Source organism: Dreissena polymorpha, chromosome 10 (assembly GCF_020536995.1).
Source record: "Dreissena polymorpha isolate Duluth1 chromosome 10, UMN_Dpol_1.0, whole genome shotgun sequence".
Lineage (NCBI taxonomy): Eukaryota > Metazoa > Mollusca > Bivalvia > Myida > Dreissenidae > Dreissena > Dreissena polymorpha.
In genome coordinates this window covers 17,441,135-17,456,260 of record NC_068364.1, presented here as the reverse complement: position 1 = coordinate 17,456,260, position 15,126 = coordinate 17,441,135, and the positions used below count along the sequence as shown (strand labels likewise).

The 15,126-nt window shown below is 35.0% G+C and overlaps 1 protein-coding gene across 1 annotated transcript in view; it reads left to right on the top strand.

Moving 5' to 3' along the window:
- LOC127848391 (basic salivary proline-rich protein 2-like) overlaps positions 1-15,126 on the top strand; it is a 73,234-nt gene that overhangs the window by 45,245 nt on the left and 12,863 nt on the right. Inside the window, exons 6-7 of the mRNA XM_052380839.1 lie at positions 5,962-6,092; positions 15,063-15,113. Of these exons, the coding sequence (XP_052236799.1) occupies positions 5,962-6,092; positions 15,063-15,113 (182 nt within the window). The remainder of the gene's footprint in view (positions 1-5,961; positions 6,093-15,062; positions 15,114-15,126) is intronic.

Genomic DNA, 15,126 nt, shown 5'->3' with positions numbered 1-15,126 from the left:
CCAAGTTCATGGAAATCGCTTCACAATTGATGAAGTGATGGCTGTTCAAAGCAATGAACCCTATTTTCGGGTCATTTTGAGTATGATATCTTGTTATATATATATATATATATATATATATATATATATATATATATATATATATATATTTGATATTGAACCTTTTTTCAGAGAAGTTGCTTTTACGTTAAAATTTTATTTTTTATATTCAAAATGATGTTATTACTAATTAATATCATAGCCACACGCTAATCACCTGTGTCCGGAATCCCTGGCAGCCGGAGATTTAATGTGAACAATCTTGGCGCTTTTCCCCAAAATATCAATTCAAAACAGCGCAAAAAATGTCCGTCTAAGTTGCTGGCTTCTATACAAATATAACTGGCAAATCATTTTTTTATGGAGAACACGGATTGATGGAGTTAAAAGCTTCGCACTAAAGTCTACCATCATGATTTCCACCATCATGCTGTGTAAAGCAACCATTTCCCTACCTAAAAGGTCAAGGGTATACATTGTGAAACAAGATCACATTCATCATATATTGGGGGATTAAGCCGCTATAGCAACTATTGTACTTTGAATATCTTGATGGCTGTAAGGACGTTGTGATGACACTTGAGTGATTTTGAAAGCCAATTATTTTTTATATTTTACAAATGTGTATGACTATTTATATTTTGCAGCAATCACTTGGGGCTGTTACAGATTTTAAAATGCCATGCAAGTGTTGTGGTAGCGCTGAGAGAAATGACAGGCCCTTTTGATAGAATACGGATTATTGTCTTATGTCTGAATTACATTTGTAGCTCACCTGAGCAGAACGTGCTCATGGTGGAGCTTTTGTGATCGCCTTTTGTCCGTCGTCGGTCGTGCGTCGTGCGTCGTCCGTCGTGCGTCGTCAACATTTTGCCTTGTGAACACTCTAGAGGCCACATTTATTGTCCGATCTTCTTGAAACTTGGTCAGAACATTTGTCCTAATGATACCTCGACTGAGTTTTAAAATGGGTTGAGCTGGGTCAAAAACTAGGTCAGTAGGTCAAAGAAAGAAAAACCTTGTGAACACTGTAGAAGTCACATTTGATGCCCAATCTTCATGTAACTTTGTCAAAATGTTTATCTAAATGAAATGTTGGTTGAGTTCAAAAATGGTTCCAGTCTGTTGAAAAACATGGCCGCCAGGGGGCCGGGCAGTATTCCTTATATGGCTATTGAGAAACATTGTGAACAATTTAGAAGTCACAATGTTGCCCAATCATCATGAAACTTTGTCTAAACATTGGTTTCATTGATATCTCGGACGAGTTTGAAATCGGTACCAGATCGGTAAAAAAACATGACCGCCAGGGTGAGGGGCATTTTTCTCTATATGTATATAGTGAAAACATGTGAACACTCTAGAAGTCACATTTTTTGTCCAATCTTCATGAAATTTAGTCAGAAGATGTGTTTTCTGGATATGACGGTTGCGTTCGAAAATGGTTTGGATCGGTAAATAAACATGGCCGCCAGGGGGGCGTCATTTTCCTTATATTTATATAATAAAAAGCTTGTGAAAACTCTAGAAGTCACACTTTTTGCCTAATCAACATACACACTTTTCTAAACATCGATTTTATAGATATCTTGAACGAGTTCGGAAATGGTCATCACGGGTGGCAAAATATGGCCGCCAAGGGATGGGGCAGTTTTCTCTATATGAATATAGTGAAAACATGTCAAAAGTCTACAAGACACACTTTGCTTAATATTCACGAAATTTGGTCAGAACATTTGTTTTCTAGATACGACAGTTGAGTTCGAAAACGGTTTGGATTGGTAAAAAAACATGGCCGCCAGTGTGTGTGGGGGGTCTTTTTCCTTATATTTAAATAGTAAAAAAGCTGGTCAACACTCTAGTTTCCTGATTTTCTGGCAGTTTTGTCTGAGCTTTTCCTTTTTATTCCTGCTGGCTGGTTTACCTTCTCCAGACATTGTGTGATGTTTTTGTTATATAACTAAGTAATATCTGTACAGATTAATTAAAATTTTTAATTTCGATTTTTTTCTGTATGTTTAAGCCTTGAAATCCAATGCCAGAAAGGAAGTGATCTCAGAACTTTGTATTTATACAATGGGCAGTAACTCCCACTCAGAAATTTGAGAGAATTCTTTATTCATCAACATACTATCATGCTCAAGACACTCTCCCTTGAAGAGTCCACATTTCTACTAAAATAAACTGGGTTTTATTGTTTAATACAATGATCCACATTTAGTAAGATTTGTGTTTTAAAACAGATTTATTGATTTTTTTAATAGGAAATATAATTGCAAGGTGAGAATAGTTCATGTTTGTTTATAAACAAGGCTCTCAGGGGATGGTAGCTTTTTTGTATGTCTTCATTTGTTTATAGTGGAACATTGTGAATAATTTTAGTCACATTTTTAGTTCAAGCTGAATGACACTAGCTCAGTGCAAATGTTGTTATCATATCTTGATTTAGTTTACTCTATTAGTTTTAATAATATCATCTTCAAACATGGTGACAATCTTTATGAGCATAATATTTTTTGCTCACGGTGAATTTTGTGATCACTTTTTGTCAATTGTCTGTCTTCCGTTGTGCGTCATGAATATTTGCCCTGTTAACACTGTAGCGGCCACATTTATTGTCGGATCTTCATGAAACTTTGTAAGAAGATTTGTCCCAATGATATCTTGGACGAGTTCAAAAATGGTTCAGGTCTGTTGAAAAACATGGCTGCCAGGGGGCCATTTGTTGTTCAATCTTCATGAAACTTGGTTAGAACATGTGTTCCATTGATATCTTGGGCTGCAAAAAACAGGTCATTTCTTTTTATCTCTGGTGAGCGACTTCAGGATCTCTTGTTAAATAGTTGTTTTTAAACTTTCCCGTAAAGATAGTAAAACGCCGACTCAAACGATTCCCCAATAAATCCGACTCTATTACTGCATACTAACTACTTTTCAAGTTTCTATTCATTACCCGATAATCCTATTTTTAAAAGCACTTTCTGGTAAATATTGACGATAAAAATTCTCAATAATTTCTTTGACAACAAACGTTGCCATTTTGCCAAGTATCAAATAAATTTCGGCATCAGTGACTATTTATAGATTTGATGAAATAATATTTTATATTGCCACTGAACATGCGTTAATCGCTTGCCGTGGTGTGTGCTTGGTAATACAACGCTCAATACACCCACGCTTTCTATGCACATGACGCGACAGGTACATGCTGCATACTTTTCGCGCCCTGTTTATTGAGACGAAGGATCAACACACACTATATTATCACTGTTTATTTGAAGTAAGAATCTGTTAACGGAGAGTTTAAATTTATATTCGGAAGTGGGTTTCGGATTACAAATTTATTTATTCTCATTTGAGACTACAAGAAAACATTAACCGTTGCGTAATTAAATTAACGATACTTTGTTAAAACGCTTTACGAGTCGAGTACATGTTTTGACAGTGTTATTCATGAAATGCACAACTTCCACGAGGATTACAGCCATCGTCAGTCTTCTGAGTAACTGGCCAAGATTTCTTTGGCAATTACATGTACGTCACGAGTCGTCTGCATGATTTAAAGGCTCTATAAAGGTGAAGATCCGTAATTATTTACCGATTTTTAATCATTTTTTCCGTATTTTATTTATAAAGGTTATCAAAAAACAATATGTATATGCTATTGGACATTAGCATAAAAATATGAGCAATACAACTTGTTTTGAGCTCAAAATACAGTGTTCTCAAAGTCAATCGTGTTAACAAACAATCAGTTTATTTACATCGCTGTTTACTCAGAAAAGTGAAAGTGAAAGTGACTCAGGTCATCAAAAATACATCGTTGATTTTCAACGTTTTCGGTATCACTCACAAAGTAGGTCTCTTCTAAATGGTCCAAACGTTTGTAGTGATCTAATAAGTTACTTTCTGCTGGTAAAAAGTTGTTAAAAATATAATTAAAATTGAATGTTCTTTCGGCTATTTTTAGCATATGTCACCGCTTTGGGGCTACAAATCACGTTAGTTGCAAAGTTGTTAACATTTCTTCCAATTATGTAACGGGTATATCTTCCATACTTCTTGACAACGTTGCACCTTAGCTTTTCTATTAGCATTTTTTATGCAATAGTAACTAAAATCAGGTAAAAATTAGACCAGTTAATATGCATAATAATTAGATTTGTCACCTTTATAGAGCCTTTAACTGCTGGTTTTGCCTGCCTGTGAGTGCTGCCGCTTATACAAAGCGTACGCTCTCATTAGCCAATATTGATTTTCCAATACAGCGACGCTCTGCCCTTAAGCAGGCTTTAGTTGGGTAAAGCGTTAGATGTAGTTGATAGAGGATCGTTAATCGGCTTTCAAAAGTTTCGGCGAAGTCGATATCGCTTTGATCTTAAAAATGGCTTTTTGCAGTTACAGCCAAAATACAATGATCGGAAAATTTCAGGAGCCACGCGGACTCTGATTTTGAAATTCAAGCGCCCCAGTGAGGGACAGTTAAATGGCCTGTGGAAAGCACTGTCAGGCTATAGTAAAACCTTGTTAACACTCTAGAGGCCACATTATTTTCCGATCTTCATGAAACTTGTTCAAAAGATTTGTCCCAATGATATCTTGGATGTGTTTGAAAATAGTAACATTTGCTTGAACAACATGGCTGCCTAGGGGCGGGGCATTTTTCCTTATATGGCTATATACGGCTAAAGTAAAATCTTGTTAACACTCTTGAGGCAACATTTATTGTCCAATCTTTATGAAACTTCGTCAGAAGATTCATCCCAATAATATCTTGGACGACTTAAATATTGATGCCCGTTAGTTGAAAAACATGGCCGCCAGGGGGCGGGGAATTTTTCCTTATATGACTATAGTAAAACCTTGTTAACAATCTAGAGGCCGCACTTATTGTCCGATCTTCATGAAATATGGTTTGAAGATTTGTTGTATTGATATCTTGGATGAGTTTAAAAATGGTTATGTTTGCTTGAAAAACATGAGTGCCAAGGGGCGGGGCATTTTTCTTTATACGGCTATATATGGCTATAGTTAAATCTTGTTAACACTCTAGATGCTACATTTATAGTCCGATCTTCATGAAACTCGGTCAGAAGATTCATCCAAATAATTTCTTGGACGAGTTCAAAAATGATGCCGGTTGGTTGAAAAACATGGCCACCACGGGGGCGGGGCATTTTTCCTTATATGGCTATAGTAAAACCTTGTTAAGACTCTAGAGGTCACATATATTTTCGGATCATCATGAAAATTTGTCAGAAGATTTGTCTCACTGATATCTTGAATGAGTTAAAAATGGTTTTGGTTGCTTTAAATACATGGCCACCAGGGGCGGGGTATTTTTCCTTATATGGCTATATATGGCTTTAGTAAATCCTTGTTAACACTCTAGAGGCCACATTTATTGTCCAATCTTAATTAAATTTGGTCAGAAGATTGGTCTTAATGATATCCTGGATGAGTTTGAAAAATAATTATGTTTGCTTGAAAAACATGGCTTCCAAGGGGTGGGCAATTTTCCTTAAATGGCTATAGTAAACTCTTGTTAACACTCCAGAGGCCACATTCACTGTCCGATCTTAATGAAACTTGATCAGAAGATTCATCCTTATATTATCTTGGAAGAGTTAAAAAATGATGCCGGTTTGTTAAAAAACATTGCTGCCAGGGGGCGGGGCATTTTTCATTATATGGCTATATTAAAACCTTGTTAACACTCTAGAGGCCACATTTATTTTCTGATCTTCATGAAACTTGGTCAGAAGATTTGTCCCAATAATATCTTGTTATCTCAGGTGAGCGACTTTGGGCCTTCCAGGCCCTCTTGTTTGTTAATTTTCATTAGCTTAATTTCAAATTAATTTATTTGAAAAATTGTACTTATGCACACAAGGTTGCATTAAAAGTCTTGTTCTTTTTAAGGCAGGCCAATATGGTTGTAATTGTGGTTGGTGTCATCGTAGGCTGCGTAGTGGTCGCAGTAATAATCTACATCGTCATTGTGCGACGTAGAAGAGCGGCCAGGCAAGGGAAGGTCATCCAGAAACAGCAAAGTATGTGATACTTCCATTCATATAAAAAGTTATTTCCTACCTGTTAGTTCCATCGCTAGATTAGATGATTCCCCTAATTTATGCTTCCCCTAATTCCATAACGTTTCAAATTTTATCCACAAATTTATTGATTTCTTCCGTTATTTCTTTACTTTAGATGGCATTTGTAGATAAGACGCGTTTTCCTTATATCCATTATTATATGTAATAGCATCCACAAAAAAGACACATGGTACCATTATTATTATAAGACGCATATAAACTATCCTGAAATATTCCCAAGTATGTATTCACATCTCAATCCATTAAATGTTTTATAAAAACTTAAGCTTGATTTCAGATCGAAGTTGACTGTACAACATAGATACAGTGTACAGTGTATTTTAATTTTAATTTATTGAAAATGTCCATTCCTACTCTTTCCCTATATAATTTTGTTGAAATGCACTGTGTTACATGCATTAAACCAAAATTAAAATTTTGAATATTAATTGATATTATGAAATCAAACAAAGCATTTTTTTTATCAAACAATCAAATTCTTGATATCAAGAAGTACAATTGAAACCCGATGGCTCCGACAAGTAAGAGCCAACCAAAATCTGAGCCAAACGAATTCTTATATAAATTGTTTACTTACATAAGTCTGCATTAGATTTTCATATCCCGTGGAAGACTCTTCATTCTTAATAAACTCCGTATTTCTATCTGGTTATGAATTGATACATAAAGGATCCGGCACAAGTTGTCATATCATACCATATTTTATGAAACGAGTTCAGGAATTTTGTTAGTAAGCGAGCCTTTGGCGAGCTTACTAACGAATTTCCTAAACGAGTTTCATAAAAAAGGGCATGATATGCCAACGAGTGTCAGATCTTTTTCATCACATGCTTTTAAATGAGCAAATTAAATAAATATTTACGCAAACATAATGATAAATCCCGAATGTTGTTTACATTTTGTGACGTAATATGACGTTGCAACGTCATTTCAGCAAAATAACAAAATGCGATTGGTCAATAAACGAAAACTAAGCCAATGAAAACGCTTTAAAATGTTGTATTTCACATGTGTAATAAAAAATATGTAATGGTTGTATTACATGGGAAACAGGGTATAGCATGTGATAAAAATATTAACTAGATATTTTTAAATAAATATTTATAAACAGTTACACATTCATTTACAAATATCATGATATAAATGTACATTAGAAGAAGAACATTTCCGGGAACATGTAAGAATCAATTCAATCAACGATAGAGTCAATGACATATTTTACTCAAATCAATTTTTACATTAGAGAATTATTAGTTTTCAACATCTGTCACATCACTTATAGTGTAGCACTACCGGTAATAAAACGCTCCTTATCCATTAAAAGCTTTATTGACCTTGATGCGAGTTCAAGCCAAAAAACAAAAGAAGGTGTGAAAATTGTGACAGGGACGAAATAAACTGTTCAAGTCATCCGATTATTTTACTCTCTTGAATGCTAGCCAAACAACAGAAAATATGAATATGAAGCAGTACAAAATTGGTGCTTATTAGACTATGAGCCAACCACAATTTCAAGCCATCTGGTTTCACCTGTACATATTTGGATATCAAATTCATTTACGGATATCAAGAAGTTTATACAAAAATAGTAAAAAGGTACCCCATACATATGTATTTTCATTTGTTTTTGTTCATTTGTAACAACACATAAACTGATTGATATTGAGTTTGTTATAATTTGTTATAAATTGTAACTTTTGGGGGAAAATCATAAAGTAAAAGTGTTACATAATTTATTCTGAGGTCTAGTTTTGTCTTTACTTTCTTTCTTTATAAGTAACAGATAATTGCTATCATTATTTCGATTTTGTTCAACTATATGAATCTTTACAATGTTAGATGCAGGAAACTGGATTTTTTTTGTGTCTTATAGTCAGGAAAATATGGTCATTGGGTCCACATGTTGATGTAATACACTTTTATCCTATCCTAACTCACACATTGTTGAAATCAAATAACACGCTATGGGATACACTTAAATTAATTAATACACCAAACACGGCTTGTAGTTTGGGTTTTCAAAGCACATCTGTCTAAGATATAACCTTTCCTAAACACTAACCACCTGGTTTCCGTACCAACACTCCCAACAGTACAAGCTAATCTGTTTCATCACCAAAGTTACCACGAAATGTTTCTATGATTGCACACCCATGCAATATTACTGTTTCAAAGTCAGCGTTTGTAAAAAGCAGTAACTTTTTAAAGGAAGGTTACCTTGGTGAAGTTACTGCTTCTATAAGCTCATGGTGAGCTTTTCTGTTCAGTCTTTGTCTGTCCACTGTCACAATCGATCATGCTGTGTCAACTTTCAGCTCATTTTCCAATCAAGAAACTTGGTCAGAATGTTTATTTTAAGCTCAACTGTTTTCGGAGAAAACCCGAGGTATTGTCATAGCCAGCTCGTCGTGTCCGTGTCGTGTCTTCCGCCGTCCGCCGTGCTAAAACCTTAACATTGCCTCTAAAGTCAAAGTGCTTCCACCTACAACTTTGAAACTTCATGTGTACATGAACCTTGATGAGTTCTACACGCCACACCCATTTTTGGGTCACTAGGTTAAAGGTCAAGGTCACTGTGACCTCTAAAAAAATTCTGACAAGCTTTCATTTATTCAAAACTGCACACGCAGCCAAGCGTTGGCACCCGTTATGCTGTGCTCTTGTTTAAAGAAAGGTTATCTTGTTTGTCGAAGTGAATGCTTTTATGAGCTCATTGTGAGCTTTTGTGTTTAGTCTTTGCTTGTCTACTGATATACTACTGAATCATGTTGTGTCAACTTTCAGCTCATTCATCCAATCTAGAAACTTGGTCAGAATGTTTATTTTTACACTTTCTAGGCCTTTTCGATGTATTTCAGTTGCATCGAAAATTTGGACTATAGGTAAATTCTAAGAAACACCTTGTAACCACTTGAGAAGCGCAATTTAACCCTTTCCCCCCATCACAGGCTAATCAGGGATGACACTTTCCGCCTAAACTGGATTTCTGTCAAGAAGAGTCTTTCTTGAAATGAAAATTTCAAAAAAGCGAAGTGTCATTCCTGATAAGCCTGTGCAGACTGCACAGGCTAATTCAGGACATCACTTTCCGCACATGCAATAAACCCCATTTACACAGAGCTATGCAGAATTGTTTTTTTGTATGTTTGCAATCAAGTGGATGGAAGATAAATCAGAAATATTCAGTTCTTATCACAAAGATTTCTTATCGAAGGCGTAACTGTCCATTTAGTTTGAAATACTCAAGACATTAACCGTCCAGTTTTGTTTGAAATACTCAAGACTTAACTGTGCAGTTTTGTGTGTGAAATACTGTCCTTTTTTAAATACTGAAGACATACTTATCCATTTTTTTAAATACTGAAGACATAACTGTATAATTTGTTTAAAATACTGAATTCATAACTGCCCAGTTTTGTTTTCATTTCTATAACAAGCTCTTTATGAATTTAATGACTGTGTTGAAATCATTCATGCCTAGTTTATTAGTTGGTCGCGTAACGACCAGCTAATGTTGTTGCTCAAAATTTCAAGTCGGTTTGGCTTATCTACGGAGAGCCTTCTACCTGCCACACACGCCGTATCCGCGCGAGAAAGAGTTGTATAATTTATGCAACAGGTTTCAGTTCTCCAACTTTATTCATTCACAAATGGAAACATTATATGAATATCGTGTTAAATGTAATAGTGTCGAACGGAGCTTATATAGAAAAGAATCAATTAACACTGATTGTATTATACGTGTCGCGGAAGAGATTGTTTATAAATGATTAAAATATTCCACTTTTTGCTACGTCTTCATGACGTAGTAATTTTGCTCAGCTCATTCATAATCTGAGGCTATTAATAGATGCGGCTGCAGATAAACAGGGGAGAGTCCAATTGCACGGCAATCTCCACGCAGAGTTGCTCTCACATACACCTCAATGACGTAGTACAGGTTATTCATTATCTGAGGCAATTAATAGATTCGGGAAAACAACGCAGTAGTATAAGGTTACGCTGGTTTAGCCTATATTCTCAATTTATCAAACGTTGAACATGAGTTCAACAATAACTTCAGCGATACGATAGACAACTACAAACATGCTTCATAATTGCTCAAACCGAATATAACAAACAATTAATTACAATAATAATACGAATGGTCAGTGTCGTAGCCTCGTTCATGCTTCTACAGCGGGGATTTCTGGGAAACGTTCTTTTGTTCTCAACAGATAGCGGCGATCTTTTGTATTTACGGGTGCTAGCAACGCATTAGTAGAAGGTTAGTAGAAGGTTAAGCTTGTTTATATTCACAGTTCTAAATTTATAAAACTTTGGACATGAGTTCACCAATTACAACAGGCATACTTTAGACAACCTCAAAAATGATTTATAATCGCTTAAACCGAAAACAACTAACTAAAACAAGGAATATCGTTTAAAAATGTAGTCGGCGTATACGCTGACTTTGAAATAAAGTTTGCAATTTACTTTTCTAAATAAATAAATATAATGAAAACAAAAGTTTAACTATTGTGTTATTTTTTCACTTGTAAGTTGCATATTCAACGTATGAAATGTGTGTTAGCATTGTCAGACCACACATTAGTGTAAGTGGATAAAAATATACTACGAGAGTGCACATCATATGTGTACTCATGTGCCTTATTATGAGTATATTTCTTCACTATCGAATATATCATATGTTAATATTTGATTTAAGCGCAGTTTTCTTTCGACACATTTAAATCACACGTTCATAGCCGCGTCATGCGAAAATGGGTCTTGTGCGTTCCGGCCAGCGTTTGTTAAACCCAACATGTGCATTTGCGCAGTCAAGTCAGAGGCGATGCTGTTCGCTATAAAATCACTCAATATGTTATGGTCTCATTATGTATCTCCTGACCAGACTGAGAGATGCGCTGGCTGAGTGGGCTATATATATGATGGGCGCATATGGAATAAGACCCATTTTCGCATGACGATGGTCATTAAAAATCTCATTGCGAATTGTAAATGGCACATTTTAGCACAATGCTTTTTGATACAAAATTGAATTCAAAACGCAAACTTGATAATAATGGCAGCATATCCAGACGTTCAGGAACGATTTCCAGACGTGCTGACCAAGTACGGCAAACATTGTAGTTGGATAATTAAACGATTTCCTCTTATCGTGACACTTTACTATTTCGGTAATGATTGTTTTCTCATCTTGAAAGCAAAACTGAAATTCTGCGAGATGGATTTTAACGCGTAATTGTAACTGGGCCACAATTTGTGTTGTTTGAACATACAGAGAGTACCGGTAGTCCGGAATTCCTTACACTGAACAGTGCTACATTCTTTGCACTGAACACAGACACAGTGATGTAGCCAAAGTTCAGAGGTTGTATCTCGAATTTTGTATATGAAATATTCAAAATATTCATGCGTGCCTGTTGGCGTTATGTAAAAGTCATGAAGATGAAAAGCTGAGTAAAACAGCTACGCCAAAAAAGCGCATTAGTGCTCTATATCTATGTTTAGGTCAGAGCTGTTGACACCGTGTGAACTGCTCGGGTAACAAGTAATGCATAAACAACAATGTACGGGTCCAGGGCTGTCTTTATGACTACCTAATTCGTGAGTAAAAAGTAATGCTCGCAGATTTATTTTTTATTAATTTTCATCAATTATCTTAGTGTTTATTTTCAATTTGTATATGGTGTCAAAAATCAAAAGTTTTGTACAGGGAAGTTTCATCATGAAATTATATTCTTAGTGAGATAGGTATGCGTTATTCCAACAATATTCATTTAATATGGTGGTGATTGCACATTGTCTTTATATTCAGTTTTCATTTTCATCATACTTTCTATGCTTTCAGAACGTCCAAAAAGAGCCATGTTGCTGTTATTTTGTCTAAGTTATCTCTATGAAATAAATATGATGACAAAAGGTGCACATAAAGTTCGACCCGTGCGTTATGACACACTCTTTATAAATTTGAATAGCGTGTGTTCATTTAAAACTTGCGATTAATTTGAAAAATGATTTGCGTCTAAAATTATGCCATAGCGAACACCTTCAGCGCCTTCAGCGCTTTGATTTAATTGGATGGTACATGTAATTTTATTATCAGATAAATTATCTTTTAATTAGTTATTTTAACATAAACTGTACTCCTGTCATGTATTTTAAGATTGCTAATAGCCCATTCTATTTGCCAATATTTATAAAGCATCCTTGATTCTTTGACATAAAATATTAAAAATTATCGTTGATCTGAACAAATGAGAACAATATGTCCGGATCAAGGCTGATTTCATTATTTTGAAAACTCATAAACTTAAGTTATAACTATATTGTCTGGACTTGTATTTGTAAGTGTTTCTTAATTTCTTACTTTTACCCGAATTCACTGATAAACCTTTATGTGAGTAATACCGTAAGATGCTTTCTAGAAATGGGCCACTGATATACCTTAATGTAGTAATATTGTAAGATTCTTTCTAGAAATGGGACCCTGATATACCTTAATGTGGTAATATCGTAAGATGCTTTCTAGAAATGGGCCCCTGATATACCTTAATGTAGTAATATTGTAAGATGCTTTCTAGAAATGGGCCCCTGATATACCTTAATGTGGTAATATCGTAAGATGCTTTCTAGAAAAAGGCCACTGATATACTTTAATGTGGTAATATCGTAAGATGCTTTCTAGAAAAAGGCACCTGATATACCTTAGTGTGGTAATATCGTAAGATTTTTTCTACAAAAAGGCCACTGATATACTTTAATGTGGTAATATCGTAAGATGCTTTCTAGAAAAAGGCACCTGATATTCCTTAGTGTGGTAATATCGTAAGATTTTTTCTACAAAAAGGCCCATTATATACCTTAATGTTGTAATATCGTAATATGCTTTAATATTGCAAGATGCTTTCTAGAAATGGGCACCTGATATACCTTAATGTTGTAATATCGTAAGATGCTTTCTAGAAAAAGGCCCAGATATATCTTAATGTCGTAATATCGTAAGATTTTCTCTAGAGATGGGTCCCTGATATATCTTTATGTGGTAATATTGTAAGATGCTTTCTAGAAATGAGCACCTGATATACCTTAATGTGGTACTATCGTAAGATGCTTTCTAGAAATTGGCCCCTGATATACTTTAATGTGGTATATCGTAAGATGTTTCTATAATGAGCACCTGATATACCTTACTGTGGTAATAACGTAAGATGCTTTCTAGAAATGGGCCCCTCATATAACTTAATGTGGTAATATTGTAAGATGTTTTCTAGAAATGGGCCCCTGATATACCTTAATGTTGTAATAATTTTAAGATGCTTTCTAGAAATGAGCCCCTGATACACCTTAAGGTAACGCACCCGAAATGGGCACCTATCCAAATATAATCTAATGTATTATTTTCTTAATCATCATCATTTCGTTGAACTACATGCAATTTTTAGGTAGGCTTTCCATGCTTTTTAAAAAAATATACTGATTTTTTCAAAACCACCCCCACACTCGACTTTTGTCCAGTTTATGTGCACCCCTGTCTTTTACAGACATTTATTTTTTATAACTTGTTATTTATGGAAGAGCGCCATGAACTGTAAGTGGTTTCAGCCAAGTAGAAATTGGGTTGGTTAAAAACAAAATGTCATAAAATTCAAAATTAGTATCATTTAAGTAATATTTTGAACTTAGTTTTTATAGATGAAATAAAAATAAAAATGCAACATGCATGATTCGTATTTTCAGCAGTAAATCACCCAGTTTAGCCATAATGTTGTTTAAATTTAAAAAATTGAAGAATGTGCATTAAAATTGCAACATATTTTACTATAAACATAGCTTATATGCTATATTAAAGCATATTACGTTAGAAAAGAATTAAAACGCGCCGCAAAAAGTATGCGATGTCGGCAGGATTCGAACCTGCGCGGGAAGATCCGAAAAGAATTCTAGTCTTTGGCCTTAACCACTCGGCCAAGACAACTTCACTTTTTTTAAAGCTTAAATTAGATATAAATAAGTAAACAGTTAAAAAGGTTCTGCAATCTTTCATAAAATGCGAAATCGTATTTGTATCAAAGTCAATATTTATTGTGAAAATACTGTATTTTAAAGGAATTACGTAAACATATATCAAAATTCGAAGATTAAAAAAAATAATTCATCTCTCGGAAATAACCGATCATTGAAGATCGGTAATGACCGTACAATAAATCGCGGGAAATCATTACGGGTGCGCTACCTTAATGTGTTTATATCGTAAGATGCTTTCTAGAAATGAGCCAATGATATACCTTAATGTGGTAATATCGTAAGATGCTTTCTAGAAATGGGCCCCTGAAATACCTTAATGTGGTAATATCGTAATATGCTTTCTAGAAATGAGCCCCTGATATTCCTTAATGTGGTAATATCGTAAGATGCTTTCTAGAAATGAGCCCCTGATATACATTAATGTGGTAATATCGTAAGATGCTTTCTAGAAATGAGCCCCTGATATACCTTAATGTGGTAATATCGTAAGATGCTGTCTAGAAATGGTCCCCTGATATACCTTAATGTGGTAATATCGTAAGATGCTTTCTAGAAATGAGCCCCTGATATACCTTAATGTAGTACTATAATAAGATGCTTTCTAGAAAAAGGGCCCCTACTTCACAAATGGGTGTTGTTTGGGAATCTGAGCTTTACTTACTGCTTTTATTGTATTTTTTCGTTCCAAGGAAGTCTCGTCTTAGGAAAAATCCAATTTAGGCAGAAAGTGTCATCTCTGATTAGCCTGATCTGACTGCAAAGACTAATCTAGGAGAATTCTTTATGCACATGGCTTAAACCCAGTTTTCGCAAAACACGGCTCATCCTCTCACTATAACATAGCCTGTAATGTTTCTGCTTATCGAACGCTTGCAGCTGCCACGTACTCTCAGCCACCTCCAGTTGGTCTACCCTATGGTCACTCAGGTATGCAAACTGG